General features: G+C 40.8%; 1 protein-coding gene across 1 annotated transcript in view; it reads right to left on the bottom strand.

Moving 5' to 3' along the window:
* The window catches only part of DLAT (dihydrolipoamide S-acetyltransferase), a 30,636-nt gene that overhangs the window by 4,426 nt on the left and 6,407 nt on the right, over positions 1-19,803 (bottom strand). Inside the window, exons 6-11 of the mRNA XM_032359381.1 lie at positions 19,514-19,701; positions 17,481-17,634; positions 8,544-8,611; positions 6,947-7,039; positions 6,467-6,574; positions 3,035-3,150 (exon numbers count right to left, since the gene is read on the bottom strand). Of these exons, the coding sequence (XP_032215272.1) occupies positions 3,035-3,150; positions 6,467-6,574; positions 6,947-7,039; positions 8,544-8,611; positions 17,481-17,634; positions 19,514-19,701 (727 nt within the window). The remainder of the gene's footprint in view (positions 1-3,034; positions 3,151-6,466; positions 6,575-6,946; positions 7,040-8,543; positions 8,612-17,480; positions 17,635-19,513; positions 19,702-19,803) is intronic.

The raw sequence follows: 19,803 nt of genomic DNA, 5'->3' as shown, positions 1-19,803 counted from the left end.
AATACTTAATTACAAAACAAATACAACTAAATAAAAAAACAACTACATTGAGGGGTGCCTGGGTGGCTCAGTGGGTTAAGCCTCTGCCTTCGGCTCAGGTCATGATCTCAGGGTCCTTGGATCAAGCCCCGCATCAGGCTCTCTGCTCAGCAGGGACCCTGCTTCCCCCTCTCCCTCTGCCTGCCTCTCTGCCTACTTGTGATGCCTCTCTTTCTGTCAAATAAATAAATGAAATCTTAAAAAAAAAACAAAAACTACATTGAAATTCAATTACCAAACTATTCAAAAAACAAAATTATGATACATGTATCAGCTCAATAACGAGATCTGCCAAAAGCAAAAAAACACTTTTAAAAGATACCTGCAAAAACTATAATCTGATATGAAAGTAAGTGATTTTTATTGGTCACCAGTACAAGTACTGTTAATAGTAACTCTTTGATTTGTTCTCTACATTTATAATAGGAAGAAATGCCAAATTTCAGTTAGAGGTTAGTGGAAAGGAATAATTATTTTCCCCTCATCCACATTCCCAAACTCTTACATTGTATCCACAGCCTCCTTGGGGTTTGTGTTAGGACCCCTGCCAAAGTGTTCTGCAACTGAGAAGAAATTAACACTTCACATGGAGGAAGAACTCCAGCTACTTCTAGACACAAGCCTTAGAATATTACGGGTACCAAATCCCTCAGTGTGCCCAAGCTGACCAGGAGTCATGGGACTGTTATTTGTGAACACAAGGACCTGGTTGAATAATTGTGTGTGACCCTTTAGCAGCTACCACAGCGGGGCTATGGCCAAGGTATCACAGCAAATACTGTTTTCTTTTTCTTTCCTTCTTCCTTTTATTTCTTTTTTTAATATTTATTTGTCCAAGGGAGCACATAAGCAGGGGGAGCCGCAGGCAGAGCAGGTACAGGGAGAAGTAGGCTCCCTACTGAGCAAGGACCCTGATGCAGAACTCGATCCCAGGATCCTGGGATCATGACCCCAGCCCAAAGCAGCCACTTAACTGACTGAGCCACCCAAGCATCCCAAATACTACTACTTTTTTTTTTTCTTTAAATTTATTTGACACGGAGAGAGAGAGAGCAAGAGAGGGAACACAAGCAGGGAGAGTGGGAGAGGGAAAAGCAGGCCTCCCGCCCAGCACGGAGCCCAATACGGGGCTTGATCCCAGGACCATCTGAGTGGAAGACAGATGGTTAATGACTGAGCCACTCAGGCATCCGCCAAATACAACTTTCCTTTATTTTTTTTTTTTATTATTTTTTATTTTTTTATTTTTTATTTTTTATTTATTATTATTATTATTATTATTATTTTTTTTTTTTTTTTTTTATATGACAGAGAGAAATCACAAGTAGATGGAGAGGCAGGCAGAGAGAGAGAGAGGGAAGCAGGCTCTCCGCGGAGCAGAGAGCCCGATGCGGGACCCGATCCCAGGACGCTGAGATCATGAACTGAGCCGGAGGCAGCGGCTTAAACCACTGAGCCACCCAGGCTCCCTACAACTTTCCTTTAATGAGCCTGTCACTCCAAAATCTTTCTCCTAGGAGAGTAAGCATGGTATTTCTTATTTTGCTCACCACTGAATATAGCAAACAATACATGGTCAATATTTGTTGATGGCTATATGAATAAAAGAATAAAGGGAATTTCCCAGAACTTGCCCTATAACCTTGATCTGCTCATCAAAGAAGTGTTTTCTTCAGATACTCTTAAAAGGTTAAATATCAATTTACCCTTTGACCCAGTAATTCTACCTCAACCCAAGAAAAATAAAAACATAAGTCAACACAGGGAATTGTACACAGATGTTTATAACAGCTCTCTAAAAGACAGGTCTTTGTCTTAATCTCAGGATCTATCTATGTGAACTTATTTAATTAAAAGTTCTCTGCAGGGTCCTGGGATTAAGCCCTGCTTGGGCTCTCTGCTCAGTGGGGAGCCTGCTTCTCCCTCTCCCTCTCCCCCTTCTTGTGTATGCTCTATCAAATTAAAAAAAAAAAAATCTTTGCATGTTAATTAGGATCTTGAGATAAAATCATCCTGGGTTACCTGAGTGGGCCCTAAATCCAGTGCCAAGTGACCTTGTAAGAGACAGAAGAGAAGAAGGGCCATGTGAGTTTGGAGTCATGCAGCCACAAGCGAGCAAATGCCTGGAGCCAGCAAAACTGGAAAAAGCAAGGGAAGCTTCTCCCCTAGAGCCTATGGAGGTTGTGTAGCCTTCCTTACTAATAGCTTACTGTTGGACTTCAGGCTCTCCGCTCACCAGGGAGCCTGCTTCTCCCTCTCTCTCTGCCTGCCTCTTTGCCTACTTGTGATCTCTCTCTCTGTCAAATAAATAAATAAGATCTTTAAAAAAATAAATAAATAAAAGCTGCATAGGTCACTGTAAGCCACAAAGCAATATTCTAATGTATATACTATTATTTTAATAGAAATTAAATTGATAATAATAATATTTAAAAATCTACATAGTAGAACAAGCTTAGGTGCAGGAGCCAGAATCCCAGTTCCAATCACAGTTTTGCTATTCACTAACATATTAATTCAGGAAAGTTATTTAACTCATTCACTCCTCAGTTTCTTCGTTTGTAAAATGGAAGTGAAGGCCCCTAGTTCATGAGGGGGCGTCATAAGGATTAAAATGAGACAAGATGTGAAAAGACACTAAGCACCATGCCAGTCACATGCCACCATAATATTAACAAATGTTTCTTGGTTTTGTTTTCAATTTGCCTCCACTAACTGGTGAACAAAAACCATTTCAACCCTGCTTTGTAACAGTTGTTATCAACTTAATTACTCACATCTGTAAACTTACCTCCTCTTCTAAACTCAAAGAATTTGTAGTTTTCACTAACTAAATTCAGCATTATCTCATCGTTTTACCTTGTTTTCAAACTACTGACGTCCTTTTCCTCCCTGTATTCCATTTCTCCTCATCCCCTACACTCCTAGTTAGACATGAGATAGCACAAGAAAACTGCTGATGGATATATACTGTCCCCAGCAGTATCTTACTTACTGTCTTATAACTGTGTCCAGCCAAGAAGAATTTGCTTCTGGAACTTTTAAACATGCCAAAGCTGAAGCTTTTATGATGAAGTCATTGACAGAAATTTTGCTTTTCCCCTCTAACATCTGCAAAGACAAGAAACCATTGTACTTTCTTAAACTCTCTTCCCAAAGACTGAAACTTATCATCTGGCTGGGGATGCTGGGAGAAGAAAACAAATGTCCTGAGGTGTAAAGGATGAAATGAAACTAAAAGTTGGTTCTTTCATCTTTTTTAATGTATGCCTTTTTAGCTATAAGCTTCCTACTAACAAGTCCTCCTTTAGCTGAATCCCTTAAGTTATGGTATGTCATATGTTAAGTCATTTTCACTTATTTCAACAAAACCAAAAGTTGGTTCTTGAAACGATCAACAAAATGATAAACATTTAGCTAGACTGACAAAGGAAAAAGAAGACTCAAATTCCTAAAATCAGAAATGAAGTAGGACATTACCATGTACCCTACCAAAACAAAGAGGTTTGTAGGTAATGCTATGAAAAACTATATCCCACCAAAATTAGATAATTTAGATGAAATGGAAGATTCCTAGGAAGACACAAACTGCCAAAACTGAATCAAAAAGGAACAGAACCCCTGAACTGATCTACAACTAGTAATAAAGAGAAGGAATGGTAATTTAAAAACTAACCACACAGAACAGCCTAGATCCAGATGGCTTCCCCGAATGGTGAATTCTGCTAAACATTTGAAGAATATCAATTCTTCAAAAAACTTCTGAAAAGGGCGCCTGGGTGGCTCAGAGGGTTGAGCCTCTGCCTTCGGCTCGGGTCATGATCTCAGGGTCCTGGGATCGAGTCCCGCATCGGGCTCTCTGCTCAGCAGGGAGCCTGCTTCCTCCTCTCTCTCTCTCTGCCTGCCTCTCTGCCTGCTTGTGATCTCTGTCTGTCAAATAAATAAATAAAATCTTTAAAAAAAAAAAAAAAAACAAAAACAAAAAAAAAAAAATTCTGAAAAATAGAAGAGGGAACACTTCCCAACTCACCCTATGAGGTCAGTATAAACCCAATTTTAAAACCAGACCAAGATAACACAATAAAAAAAACAAAAAACAAAACAACCTAGAAAAAACAAACTAGAGACAAATACCTCTTAAGAATATAGATGCAAAAATGCTCAAAAAAAAATTCTAGCAAATCAAATCTAGCAATATAGGAAAAGGATTATTCACCATGACCAAATGGAAGCAAGGTTGGTTTAACATCTAAAAATCAATTCATGTAATAATTTTCTAATAGAAAAAGGACAAAAATGACATGACCATCTCAACAGACACAAAAAACCGCATTTTACAGGGGTGCTTGGGTTGCTCAGTGGGTTGAGGCCTCTGCCTTCGGCTCAGGTCATGATCCCAGGGTCCTGGGATTGAGCCCTACATCAGGCTCTCTGCTCAGCAGGGAGCCCACTTCCCAGCCTCTCTGCCTACTTATGATCTCGGTCAAATAAGTAAGTAAAATCTTTAAAAAAAAAGAAAGAAAGAAAGAAAGAAAGAAAGAAAGAAATTTTAAAAAGAAAAAGCATTTTACAAAACTCAACCACCATGTCATGAAAAGTAGGAATAGAAAGGAACTTCCTGAAAAAAAAAAAAGGAACTTCCTGAACCTGATGATAAAACAGATCTACAAAAGTTCCAAAACCATACTTCAGTAGTGAAAGACTCACTTCCTTTTTTTTTTTTTTAAAGATTTTATTTATTTATTTGACAGATAGATATCACAAGTTGGCAGAAAGGCAGGGGGAGAGAGAGGAGGAAGCAGGCTCCCTGCTGAACAGAGAGCTCGATGTGGGGCTCGATCCCAGGACCCTGGAATCATGACCTGAGCTGAAGGCAGAGGCTTTAACCCACTGAGCCACCCAGGTGCCCCAGACTCACTTCCTCTTAAGATCAAGAAAAAGACAAGGATGTCCACTTTGCCACTTCTAGTCAACATTTTGCTAGATGTGCTAACCAGAAAAGTTGGGCAAGAAAAGGAAATAAAAGGCATCCAAATTGGAAAAGAAAAAGCAAAATTATCTCTATTTGGAGATGACATGATTTTGCATACAGAATACCTTAAGGAACACACTAAAGAAAATATAAGGTTGTAGGATACAAGATCAATACACAAAAATCAATGGTATTTCTAGACAGTAACAATGAAAACTCTGAACAAAGAACAAAATACCTATGAATAAATTTAACAAGAAGTGCAAAAACTTATACTTGAAAAACTGCACAAATTATTGAGAGAAATTAAAGACCTAAATAAATGGAAAGACACACCATATTCATGGAGGAGGAATGTTAAGAAGGAATATGCCACAAATTGATCTACAGATTCAATGAAATCCCTATCCCTATAGGAAATAGCCAAAATAGGCAAATCTAAGACAGAAAGTAGGTAAGTGTTATCCAGGGTTAGGGGGGATGGGAGGACTGGGGTGGGGAGTATGGCTAATGGGAGAATACTTTCATTTTGGGATGATGAAAATGTTCCAAAAGTTATTGTGGCGATGGTCACAAAACTCTGAATATATTAAAAGCCACTGAATCATAAACTAAATGGGCACATGGTACAATATGTAAAATATATCTAGATAAAACTTTAAATGAATAAAATAATACATGGGACATATATTTTTCATGTCTAATTTTCAAATAAATGTATTATAAAACATCTGTAACATTTTGCCAATAAATGCATGCTATCATCTCTAACCCTTGTAGCCAGTTACTCTGTTAATCCTTCACTGCTTTACTCATGCAGCTAATATTTGAGTGCTCTGTTCTAGGTATAGAATTCTAAAAGCCCTGGATATTGCGCAGTGAAAAAAATGGGTAAAAATTCCACTCTTAGGGACCTTATATTTTAAAGGAGTGGATAATAAATAAAGAAAACATACGGTATGTAAGATAATGTTAAATGATAGAAAAATAGGAAAAGAACTAAAGGGAAAACTGACCACTCACCCCACTCCTCTTCTCTTAATTTTAGAATAAGGTAACTAAGGAATCCAGAGAAGGTGATACTAAGTCAAATCCTTGAGGCAGTAAAGGAAGAAGCCAGGTGGATGTCAGTGACAAGTATCTCATGCAGAGGAACAGCAAGTGCAAAGGGACTGAAGTAGCTATACAGGTGAAATGTTGACAACCACTGTTGTGAGGAAGAGTGTGCAAGTGAACATTAAGCGACCCGAGAGGTCACAGATAACCTGTATAATGCTGCGTACCATTGGCCCACCCCTCTCTCCCTCTCTTTAAAAAAAGTAAAATAAGTGGACACCATTTTCCAACATCAATTGGCATACTGTAAAAAAAACCATAGGTAAAAATGTAAATATTCAGTGGGGTTAAAAACAAGAACTTTAGAGTTTATAGAGTCGGAATTTCCAGACCTTTTACCTTATTAAGTTCTTTCCGTACCAACAAAACTTCTCCCATATTTACATCAATGGAAAGGTAATAATGAGGTATGGTTTGCTTAGACTGCATTAACCGCTGTGCAATAACCTGAAAACAAAGAGATCAAAACATCATTTAACTTAGCTCAGGTGAAGCTTTACCTAATGCAGGGCTCACTCTGCTGCTTTACCTTCCTCTCTGGTAATGGTCACCTCAAGCATTACAAGAACTGGAATATGGAACTGGCACATGTACCAGAACCTGGGCTCCTTCTAGGAGTATCCAATCAGAGCAATGTTTGTTTATCCCAAGTATGGAATCGGCCAAACCAAACATCTTAAACTGGGCATCTAAGATTCCCAACTAAAACAAGTCTCTGCTAGCGCTTCAAACTGTCGATGCAATCGAACAATCAGTGTAAGGATGCCCCCAAAGATGCCCCCCACAGCTCTGGTTGCAGATTCAGGGTAACACTCTTACACGACGAATGTTGCTGATTGGGACGTCTGTGAAGACACCTGTAGGAACTGGTGCCACTCCTGGAGCCGCGGCAGGCACAGCAGCTGCTGGAGCCTATAGGGGAAGTACAAAAGCTCTCAGTACCTGTGGCTCAATCCTGGCATATGCAACCGATGCAAGCTAGTGACTCTTACAGATGGCAAAGTAAATGCTAAAAGGCGTATAGAAAATAGGGATGCCGGGGGGGCTCAGTGAGCTGGGCATCTGCCTTCGGCTCAGGTCATGATCCTGGGCTCCCAGGACAGAGCTCCCTGCTCAAAGGGAGCCTGCTTCTCCCTCTGCCTGCCCCTCCCCCGCTTGTGTGCACGCACGCTCTCTCTCTCTCTGACAAATAAGTAAATAAATCTTTAAAAAATTTTTTTTAATAGACGGCTTATAGAAAATAGTTATTTCTATCCCAAAGGAACAGAAGGGACTCGGATTTGTACTGTGCTTATTTAAGAAGTCTGCTTTTAATTTTTATACTTAGAATTGTGACGAAGTTTTAAGTATCATTTTTCTTTGTTCAATGATTAGTTCATCAAAATAATTTTGTATTTGCAAAATTACCTTCAAGAAAAGCAATCAAAGCATTCTTAAATTGAAAGGATTAGAGATAAACATAAAACAAGATAATAATTTATGAACAGTATTAAGAAAAAACAATGAAGAATCTTTCATTTACTTATTTATTTTAAAGATTTAATTTATTTATTTGACAGAGAAAGAGAGAAAGTAAGCATAAGCAGGGGGAGAGGGAGAGGGAGAGGTAATAAGCTCCCTGCTGAACAAGAAGCCCGACTTGGGGCTTGATCCCAGGACTCTGGGATCATGATCTGAGCCAAAGGCAGATGCTCAACCAATTGAGCCACCCAGATACCCCAAATCTTTCATTTTAAAACAAACATCTAGGGGTGCCTGGGTAGCCCAGTCTGTTTAGCCTCTGCCTTTGGCTTAGGTCATAATCCCAGGGTCCTGGGATCGAGCCCTGCAATGGGCTCCCTACTCACAGGGAGCCTGCAGGGAGCCTGCTTCTCCCTCTCCTCCCCACTCATGCTTTCTCTCTCTCTCTCAAATAAATAAATAAATAAAATCTTTTGAAAAATAAATAAATAAAGCAAACACCTAAGTAAATCATTTTCTTTCCTTTAAACTAATTATCTTAACACTTTAACCAACCAAAAAGAAGTTGGTTGGCTATATGCATTTACTCCCTGTGTGGAATAATTAACTACATAAAACTTAAACTCTAGTCAACCAACTTGTAAGAAGGCACTTAGTAGGGCCTGAAAGAGGAGGAGAGAATCTGTTAGGAAAAACTTAGTACCACTACTGAAAAAAAAAAAAAAACTGGAATGTATGTCAATGTAACATATCATCTTTCCTTTTGTATGCTGTGTGACAACACATTCATATCTCAAAATTGCTAGCCAGTGAAATTAGACGAAAAAAACCACAATTCTGGTTAAGCTATTTCAATCCTAAGTAATGTACGAAGGGTCAAATAGGTTAGACAGCATATTTTGCAGGAACAAACTACCAAAAGCAAAACAAAACAAAAAAGCCAAGTCTAACTCACAGGAGCAGCTTTAGTAGGCACAAAAGAGTCGATGTCCTTCTTGATGATTCTGCCTTCTGGTCCCGTGCCTGGAAGAGATGCATAAATATCATATGTGAGAGCAGACCACTGGTTCCTCTAGGAAATCAACACTATGATCCTGAAGTGCAAGTTCCTAAGGGTTCTCCAAAGGCCCTCTGAAGGGGGTCACTGCCTCACCCTACACCTGAACATCTCCCTAAGACAGCAGCTCTTGTCAGTTTTTAATTATAATTCACACAGAGTGCTCCCATTTGATCTGTACTGGTTCTTTTCAACTACAGCAAATATTCGTTGTTAAGTACTTCTCTTTTAGAGTTTTACCGAAGCCGTACTTCATCTTTTCATGTTCTTTACTTTTAAATTGGAAAATACTGACATATGGATAATGCTAAGTACAATTTATACTTCCCCAAGTCTGGCTGCCTCCTCTTTTAGTCACCTCTGAAAAACCCTTTCTGAACCTTGAAATGGATCTCATTTGTTTTCTAGATTTCATTTGATCAAGAAGATTTCCTTTTGTACAAAGTCAGCAGGTACAAAAACAATTGTTTCGGGCAAATTAGGCAAGTTAATTTTTTTCACCCCAAGATAGCTTAAGTAAATCAACTGCAATGATCTCATCTTCAGAATCACTCCTTCCTTGTGTGGTCTCCATCATTTAGAGCTTTCTTGTAGTGGCCAAGGTTCTAACTGACCTGTGTCAGACACTGGGAATGAAGTACGTGCAGGGAAAAATCTTCAAATCCTTCACACAAGGAAAGATCTTCAAATCCTCTCACCAAGGGGTTGCTTTTATTTTCATTTAATTCCTTCCTCTTCCCAACCACAACCAATCAGGTTTAACTTCAGACCCAAACATAATCCTGAACCTTAATTCTAAGGAGATTCAGAATTTAGTTATTAAAATACCTTTTACACTGGCCCACTTCTAGAAAAAATTTGGTCAAATTGATTCATCTTCCCCCAAGGCAGACTTTTAAAAGGAGTCTCGTTGTTTGCAGTTCGTCCCAACTCCTTTCCTTCATTATGAAAAACGAGTTGGCTACAATTGTGTTTATCCTCGCCCGGAGCTCTAGAACAGAGGTAGCAGTACCCCTATTAGATACCCCGCCTTTATAAACAACAGAAACCGTAACCTCCCTTTACCAGCAAGGCAGATCTGCCACAGCCCCTTGAGAGAAGGAAACCTGCAGTATCACCTGCCTTGGGTTAGGTTTTAGCCACCCACAGGAATTTCCTACCAGGAGTCAGCTGAAATCCTTTAAGTCTTTTTGCCTATCTCATGAAGAAGGCACAAAAGGCCATCATAAAGTAATATGGTTTAAAGGGAAGAACAGCAGACAAAGAGTAAAAAATGTAGGGTGATCGTCAAATAAGAATTAAAAGACTGGAGTCACTTAATCTCTGCTGGTCTTTAGTCTCACCTGTAGTTGAAATATCAGCCCCTGCTCAAAGGAAGGTTGTGGGGATAAAACGGGATAGTGATGTGAAAGTGCTTTGCTTCAAATAAATACGAAACATCTAGGAGTAGCTACGAGACAAATCAAACTGATTATTAGGGTGTAGCCTTTAAAACAGATTCTCCCCAAATGATTCCATTTTGGTCACATTTGCTAAGTCATCTGTCTCTGCAAGGAGGGCAGGGAAACTAAAGACTGAGTTTAACAACTCATGGCCAAGGATTTAAATAACCACTCTTCCGGGGCGCCTGGGAGGCTCAGTGGGTTAGGCCTCTGCCTTCAGCTCAGGTCGTATCTCAAGGTCCTGGGATTGAGCCCTGCATCTGGGTCTCTGCTTAGCAGGGAGAATGCTTCCTCCTCTCTCGCTCTGTGCCTGCCTCTCTGCCTACTTGTGATCTCTGTCAAATAAATAAATAAAATCTTTAAATATATACATATATATTTCCACTCTTCTTATAGAAACCTCCAAAAAAACTCTTTTAAAAACAAGATATGGAGCTTCTGGGTTGGTGAACACATCAGTGTGCTAGGAAGGTGGTACTCCCCGAGAAGGCATGGAAGCTCTGCTCCCATCTCCCCTACAACCCTTGCCCTGTGCATCTTCTATTGACCGTTCCTGTGTGGTATCCTTTACAATAAAACTGGTAATGGTACATACAGTGCTTTCCTGAGTTCTGTGTGTCATTCTAGTGAATTCGCACACTTGAAGCAGAGATCTTGGGAACTCCTAACTTATAGTCAGTGAGTCAGAAGTATGGGTGGTCCCCAGGACTTGCAACTGGCATCAGAAGCCAGGGCAGTCTGGGGCACCTGGGTGCCTCGGTCGTTAAGCATTTGCCTTTGGTTTAGGTCATGACCCCAGGGTCCCGGGATCAAGCCCTGCATCAGGCTCCCTGCTTAGTGGGAAGCCTGCTTCTCCTCCTCCCACTCCCCCGGCTTGTGTTTTGTGTTCCCTCTCTCACTGTCTCTCTGTCAAATAAATAAAATCTAAAACAAACAAAAAACGAAACAGAGGGGCAGTCTTGTGGGACTGAGTCCTTAATCCCGTGGAGCCCGATGTTAATGCTGGAGTGTTAGTGTCAGAAGAGAATTCAAGTGCGACACCCAGGTGGTGGCAGAGAGCTGAGTGTTGGCGTGGAAAAGACGCATCTGGTGACAGAGATGGCAGCCAGGAAACAACACACAATCACTGATCCTCTCAACTCACTTATTCTAGAGCGTTCCCTCCTACTGCAAAACTTCAACCTCGCCAAGACCCCCACTCCACCGCCTCGACTGCTCTCATCCTCCCTCATTTTCCTGTCATCTTCTGTTCTTCCTCACCCCGCTTACACCGTGGATCATGGTTAAACTTATTCCCTGGTCAACCTCTAAAGTGTCTGTCTTCTCAATGCCAACATCAGAATAGCTTAATGCCGCTGGGGACAAAAAAGTGCACACGTAGGGGCGCCTCCATAGCTGAGTCAATTAAGCATCTGACTTTTGATATCAGCTCTGGGTTTATCTCAGAGTTGGGAGTTCAAGCCTTGCCTCATGCCCTGCATGGAGCCTACTTAAAGAAAAAAAAAAGTACACTTAGATGACTGAATGTACTCTAAATTCAGAGCCACAAACCTGAGATAGGAATCTTTTCCCATTTCTTTGTGTCATCTTCAATTTCATTCATCGGTGTTTTACAGTTTTCAAAGAACAGATCTTTTACTTCTATAGTTAGGTTTATTCCTACATATCTTACAGTTTTTGGTGTAACTGTAAATGGAACCGATTCCTTGATTTCTCTTTCTGCTGCATTATTATTGGTGTATAGAAATGCAACAGATTTCTGTATGTTGATATTGTATGCTGTGATGTTACTGAAATCATGTATCAGTTCTAGAATTCTGGTGGAGTTTTTTGGGTTTTTTAAGAGAATCGTAACATCTGTAAATAGTGGAAGTTTTACTTCTTCCCTGCCAATGTGGGAATTGTTTTTATTTCTTTTTCTCTTTGTTGTCTGATCACTGAGGCTAGGACTTCCAATGGTGAGAATGGACATCGTGTCTTGCTCCTGACTATAGAGGAAAAGCTCTCAATTGTTCCCCACTGGAGATGATATGAGCTGTAGATTTTTCATGTATGGACTTTTTTTTAAGATTTTATTTATTTATTTGACAGACAGAGATCACAAGCAGGCAGAGAGGCAGGCAGTGAGAGAGAGAGAGGAGAAAGCAGGCTCCCTGCCAAGCAGAGAGCCCGATGCAGGACTCGATCCCAGGACCCTGAGATCATGACCTGAGCCTAAGGCAGAGGCTTAACCCACTGAGACACCCAGGCACCCCTATGTATCGACTTTTTGATGCTGAGGTATGTTTCCTCTACCCCTACTTCTCTGAGGGTTTTTTTAAAAATATTTTTATTTATTTATTTGACAGAGAGATAGAGAGCACAAGTAGGCAGAGCAGCAGGCAGAGAGTAAGGAGGAAGCAGGCTCCCCACTGAGCAGGAAGCCCGATGCAGGACTCCAGCCCAGGACTCTGGGATCATGACCTGAGCCAAAGGCAGAGGCTTTAACCCACTGAGCCAGAATGTTGAATATATAGCCCCCAGAATGTTGAATGCCACTGCCTTCTGGCCTGTCAAATTTCTGTGGAGAAATCTCCAGCTAACCTTAGGGGTGTTTTCTTGTAAGCTAGGGACTTCTACTGTCTTGTTGCTTTTAGGACTTTTTTTTAAATCACTGTATTTTGCAAATTTAACTACAGTATGTCTTGGCATTGGCTGGCTTTTGTTGATTTTCATGGGAGTTCTCTGTGTCTCTGGATATGGATGTCTGTTTTGTTCCCCTGACTACAGAAGTTTTCAGCTATTATTTCCTCCAAACTTCTGTCCTTTTCTCTTCTTCTTCTTCTTCAGGGACTCCTATGATATGAATGTTACTATGTTTGATTGAGTCACTGAGTTCCCTAAGTCCACACTTATGATCCATCATTCTTTTATTCAGCTTCATTATTTTCCATAATTCTAACTTCTGTATCACTTACTCATCTCTCCGCTTCTTCTATCCTAGTGGTCATTACATCCACCTCGTTTTGAATCTCGGTTACTGCATTTTTCATTTCTGCCTGATTGTTTTTTTAACTTTTACTTCTACAATCAGGGTCTCCCTGATTTTTTTTTTAAAATCATTTATTTATTTATTTATTTATCACAGAGATTTAGAGAGAGAGAGAGAGCGAGAGGGAAAAGCAGGCTTCCCGCCAAGCAGGGAGCCAGATGCGGGGTTCGATCCCAGGACCCTAAGATCATGACCTGACCCACCCACGTGCCCCATCCCTGATGTTTTCCTGGCTTTTCTCAAGCCCAGCAAGTATTCTTATGATGTTATTTTAAATTCTCCATCAGGCATATTATTTATATCTGTTTTTATTTGTTTGTTTTAAATATTTTATTTATTTGACAACAGAGAGAGAGATCGCAAGTAGGCAGAGAGGCAGGCAGAGGGGGTGGGGGAAACAGGCTCCCTGCTGAGCAGACAGCCCAATATGGGACTTAATCCCAGGACCCTGAGATCATGACCTGAGCTGAACAGCAGAGGCTTAACCCACTGAGCCACCCAGGCGCCCCTGTATCTGTTTTGATTAGATCTATGGCTGTGACCTTTTCTCATTCTTTCTTTTGGGATGAATCCCTCCATCTCTGCATTTTGTCTAGGTCTCTGTCTTGTGTGTGTTAGAAAAGCCTGTTATATTTCCTGCTCCAGAGAGTAATGGCTTTAAGAAGAGGTCATACAGTGCCCAGGGCCTGGCACTTCAAGGAGTGTCTCTAGTGAGCTGCACACACTCTGCGGCTGTGTGTGTTGGCTGCTCTAGCCATCAGTCCTTGCCTGCAGAGGGCAGTGTTTGGACCTTGGTCGGGGTATAGCGAGTTTCAACTAGGTGTGCTCTGATCCATTTGTTAAATGAAAGCTGATGCTACCTGATGTTACTAGAACTGAACCTTTGCAGAACTCTATGGTCAGGAGATATGGTACGTGAGAGTGTCTCTGCTGATTTTCTGAGGAAGGGACCTGTTGCACTGGTTCTTAGGTGCACTTGCCTGAGAAATGCAGTACCAGCAGAGCACGGGGGGATGGGACCTGGTGTAAGCAGGTTACACAGCAAGTGCTGGCACTGAGCTATTTACCGAAGTTGGTTTATGCTGAGGAGTAGGGAGGGAAATGGCAGCGGCCGGCTCTTTTTCTTCCCACAGAGGCAACGCCACATCTCAGAGATGCACTCCAAGAGCTAACAAGTGATTCTCCATATGCCTTAGGAGATCCTCAGATCGCACCATTGGCCCTGGGGTTGCTTGCCTGCCTGCTGTCCAAGAACAGGGGGCAGTGTTCTCAGGTGTCTATCCTAGCCAAGACTGTAGACCTCAAAACTCCAGTCTTTGAGCCCCGCTGGTTGCAAAAACTCATGAAAATCAGCCCCTCTCGTTTTCCCAGCCAATGGCTTTGGGAAAGTATTCCCCTTGTATGTATTCCTGCGCTCTCCCTTCTCTCGCCTCTCCTCACAACCACCACGCTCCCCTCTGCAGTACCCATGATGTTTCTCCCCAAAACCACATCTCCTCACTTCCTACTATCCTTAATGCTGCCTCTTCTCCCCGTCTGATTGCGCAGTTTGTTCTATCAGTCCTCACGTTGATTTCTTGGATATTCAGAATGATCTGATAGTTAACTAGCTGTATTCAAGGGACAAGACAAGCCTAGGGTCCACCTACCACCATCCTAGCTCCTACCCTCCATAGCAAAACTTTTTGAACAAATCGTCCACGATGCTGTTTCCATTTCTCCATCCATTTTCTCCTTTTCAGTCTACCCAGACAGGCTTCCAGCAGACCTCTGTTTTGAAATAACTGCTGTCAAGTCCCCATGTATCATCCTTGACTAAGTTCTGTTGATTCTGTCAAAAATGTATCTTGAAGCTCTCCATTTCTTTCCATTTCCCCTCTGACCATGCTTGTCTAAGTCACCACTGTCAGTTCCAGCAACAGCATCTTAACAGCATCTTTTTTTTTTTTTTTTTAAGATTTTATTTGTTTATTTGACAGAGAGAGACAGAGAGATCACAAGTAGGCAGAGAGGCAGGCCAGAGAGAGAGGGAGAAGCAGGCTCCCTGCCAAGGAGAGAGCCCGATGTGGGGCTCGATCCCAGGATCCTGGGATCATGACCTGGGCTGAAGGCAGAGGCTTAACCCACTGAGCCACCCAGGCGCCCCTCTTAACAGCATCTTAATCTTGGCTTTCATTTAACCCATTTGCACAAAGCCGCCAAAGTGGCCTTTTAAAAATGTAAATCATTTTATGCCGCTTCCTTGTTTTAATCCTTTAGTGGCCTCCTGCTGTGCTTTAAATAAAATTCAAATTCTACCATGACCTGCCAAGTCCTTGTTCTCACCCCTATGTTTCTTTCCAACCTCACCACCTCCTGCCACTAGACCCTCTATTAACACCGGCCTCCTGCATGTTCCTCAAACATGGCAAACTCTCTCCACTTCAGATTATGTAGTACTGGTCTCTCTGTCCCCAGTTCTTCACACGGCTGGTTCACAGCTGACTCCTTCTCATCTTTCAGGTTGGATCAAGTGTCACCTCATCAGAAAGATCTTCCCCAACCACCATATCTAACAGCAGTCAGGCTGCACATACAGTCACACTGTCACTCAACAGTGTATCACTTGGTTTATTCTCTCAACATTTGGATCATCCTAGGTAATCACAAGTTATTTTCTTATTATGGCTAATACCTGTATATGTTTTCTATGTGCAGGCACCGTTTAACTCAGTTCACCCTCACAACCTAGAAGGCATTATTTTTATATACAAATGAAGAAACTGAGACATAAAAGGTCACACAGGTAGTGTACAGCAGAGCTGGGGTTCAAATCTGAGCATTCTAGCTCCAGAGCCCATACACTTAGCTACTACGCTGTACTCTCTGTTTAACTCTTTATTTTTCTTAACATAAGCATCTAAAATTGAAATCTTGTCTATCTTATGAACAAGTGATGCACAGACAAGACTCAATGAATATTGGTTTAAATAACGGTAAATAAATCGCCTAACTCTAACTGCCTGACTTTCCCACTTAAATCTTTGGTACAGCACCAGTGTTGCTAAGTATCTCATAAAACATCCTTCTTCACCTGTCTAAAGTCTTTGGATGTAATTATTAACCCAGTCCCTCCGCTCTCCTTAAAATTTACTCTGACTTACACTGCTGTCCCTAATGCTAGTCACATACACATAAAAAATGGCAACATACCAATGAAATAACATAAAGATGGAAAAAAGCATCTTCAAATATTATAAGAATCCTCTGAAGGCCAAAAAATTTACAATATTCTATTCTTACTCTTTGGGACTATCTTGCCTTCTAACCACAAAACAACAGACAACAGAAAGATGATAACCAGCACTGAGTGCCCACAGCTGGGCAGCTGGAGAAACAACCAGATTCAAATTGGAACTTTACTACTTAACAGAAAGGGAGACTCTTAAGACTATTTTCGTAACCAAAAAAATGATGAATGATAATTCTTACTTCAAGAAATGTCATGCTAAATGTGGCAATTCAGTGACTACCACATAGTAGCAGCCATCAAACCAGGCTTCAGGATGAGTCATTTGCCCTTCTCCAAATAAGTGTTCTAATCACCTTACATTTCAGCTCAAAAACATTCATTTAAATGCCAGGTGATAATATTAATATGAACAGAATACATTTACTTAATATCTATTATATTCTAAATATTATCCTAAGCCCTTTGCTTGTTTTAATATACACTATTATTTCAGCTTCACAAATGGGTAAGCGGATGGTTTAAGTAATTCACCTACAGACATATACAAGTTAAGTAATTCACCTAAAGTCCTATCACACAGAAGATGATAAAGCCAAAAGTAAACCGCGGATGGTCTGATTCAAGACCTCATGCTCTTATCAGTACGCTATACTTTCTCTTTGGGGATTAAAAGATATGAATTAGACATTTTCCTTTGCCCTCAAGGAACTTTAGTTCAGTTTTATATTTTCTCATTCAAGTCATTTCCAATCACCCCAGATTTCTATTTTATGCTGTGTACTGCTAGATTCAGTCAGCTTTGCAGCAATAGAGATTTCTTATTACATCGTCAAGTCTGAAAACTCAACTCTGCTGAACAAGCACATTACACTTGCACTAAAAATTAAGCAGTTCCCATGAACTGAGGGAAAAAAGGCTATCCACATTATATAAGTAGATCCTAGATGAGCTAAACACAGCACATTAAGTTTCCCTATCTGTGGTGGCAACAAAGGAGATGACTTCCCTCCTTCATCCTTTTCTGCACCATTCCAAATAAGATGACCATACAGAGTTGTCCTTGCTGGACTTAAGAATGAATCTCAAGTAAATTTTATCTTTACAGCCCCTTTGTATAGAGACAAACTTACCCTTTACTTGTGTAAGATCAATCCCTTTCTCTGCTGCCAGTTTCTTTGCAAGTGGGCTAACAAACAACCTTCCCTTGGGTCCGGCAGGAGTAGCTGGGCGGGTGGCTGAAGGTGTAGGCGCTACAGGTTGGGGAGTCGGAGGAACAGGGGCCACCTTTTGAGAAAAGTTACAAACTGTTAATTCACCACTGTAAAGACTGGTCTGAGAGATGAAGAGCTTACATTTATTAAGAAATCAAAATAACTTCTATCTTATGCATATTTTTCCTACTTAACCAACATAATACAGCAATATGAAGAGTAATAACACAACTTTATGTCAAAGACAGAACCATGTTCTTACTCCCTGATAACATGGAGACATAGGATTTAACATGGCTAATCAGTATATAATATCCTGATAGACTTTCTTTACTTTCATCTCTTGCTATGTCTTTATTCTCATTCTCTTTCATGACCAACATGATTTTGTTTTTACTTAACCTCATTTCAAAATAATAAATTACACTGGAATTTCCATGTTGAAAGTACCTTAAGACGTAACTACTAGTGGCCACCTCCCCACAAATGTAGGCAAGTCAGAAATCAAGTTTCTCGGACAGAAATGTGTACTTCATCTAAACTCACATGATTCTAACACCTACAGAAGCCTCATCACAGAGTTATCTCAGCCTGGAGTGCATACGAGTACATTTTAGGTATATAGCATATACTGTATAGCATACTATGACAAGACTAGCTTCTATGCAAAACAAGCCATGTGATGTCAAGGTTCTAATATATTATAAAAATAAGCTTGACCCAGCATAAGTGAATACCAAGAGTACTGACAGTAACAAAGATTAACTGACCCTCCAACAATACGAGTTTGAACTACACAAGCCCACTTACACATGGATTTTTTACAGCACAGTACTATAAATATATTTTCTCTCCCTTACAATTTTAATAACACTTTCTCTATTGTGGTTTAAGAATACAGCATATAGGGGCGCCTGGGTGGCTCAGTGGGTTAAAGCCTCTGCCTTCGGCTCAGGTCATGATCCCAGGGTCCTGGGATCGAGCCCCGCATCGGGCTCTCTGCTCGGCAGGGAGCCTGCTTCCTCCTTCTCTCTCTCTGCCTGCCTCTCAGCCTACTTGTAATCTCTGCCTGTCAAATAAATAAATAAAATCTTTAAAAATAAAAAAAAAAGAATACAGCATATAATATGTATCATATACATATACATACAAAATATGTGTTAATTGACTGTCTACTGTCTACATGGTCAGTAAGGCTTCCAGCCAACAGTAGGCTTATTGGTTAAATATGGGCAGAATCCAAAGTTATACACAGATTTTCAAGTGCGCAGAGTTGGTGTCCCAGACCCCATGTTGTTCATGAACAACTGTATACAGTAACGTCCATATCCATATCTATACCTAAAGCAAAAAAAAGAGCATGTCACCTTGGCTTTGTGCTTAGCAGGACTAAGACAGCAGGGAGAAAAAAAAGGCTACAAGGATCCAACAACTGACTATCGGAGGAATGGTGCACTGCCACATACTTGCAGATCTCCACAAAAGCTATCTCCTTTTTTTTTAAGGTTTTTAAAAGGGGCGCCTGGGTGGCTCAGTGGGTTAAAGCCTCTGCCTTCGGCTCAGGTCATGATCCCAGGGTCCTGGGATCGAGCCCAGCATTGGGCTCTCTGCTCGGCAGGGAGCCTGCTTCCTCCTCTCTCTCTCTCTCTTTGCCTGCCTCTCTGCCTACTTGTAATCTCTGTCAAATAAAATAAATAAAATCTTTAAAAAAAAAAAAAAAAAGGTTTTTAAAAATATTTTTAGTAATCTCTACACCCAACCTGGGGCTCAGACTCATAATCCCAAGGTCAAGAGTTGTAGCCTCTACCAATTGAGTCAGCCAGGCGCCCCTAACCATCTCCTTATTTACAGAATCTTGAGAGCTGGAAGGAACTTAGAATATCATGCAATCTAATCCCTCAATTTAGAGATGAATAAGATAAGTGTTACCTCAATTCTAGAAGCATACCTACCGGAGGTGGGGTAGATGGTGGTGCTTGCGGTTTTAAATCAGTTACTTCAGTTGGCCTATAGTCAGCAAATGCTGGTATATCTTCCTCTTTTTCTACAATGATACAAAGTGGGGTTCCTAAAGGGACATCTCTTGTGCCTTCAGGGATCAGGATTTTTGCCAGGTAACCCTCTTCCTGTACTTCAAAACCTTAAATAGAAAGAAAAAAACATTATGGAATTTAAAGGACTCTACTATCCCACCAAACTCAAAGCACAGTTTTAAGTAAAAAGTTCTTCTAACTAGCTATAT

Source organism: Mustela erminea, chromosome 9, assembly GCF_009829155.1.
Source record: "Mustela erminea isolate mMusErm1 chromosome 9, mMusErm1.Pri, whole genome shotgun sequence".
In the NCBI taxonomy this organism is placed as follows: domain Eukaryota; kingdom Metazoa; phylum Chordata; class Mammalia; order Carnivora; family Mustelidae; genus Mustela; species Mustela erminea.
The sequence above is the reverse complement of the archived record's forward strand: the minus strand, read 5'-3'. Positions and strand labels throughout refer to the sequence as shown.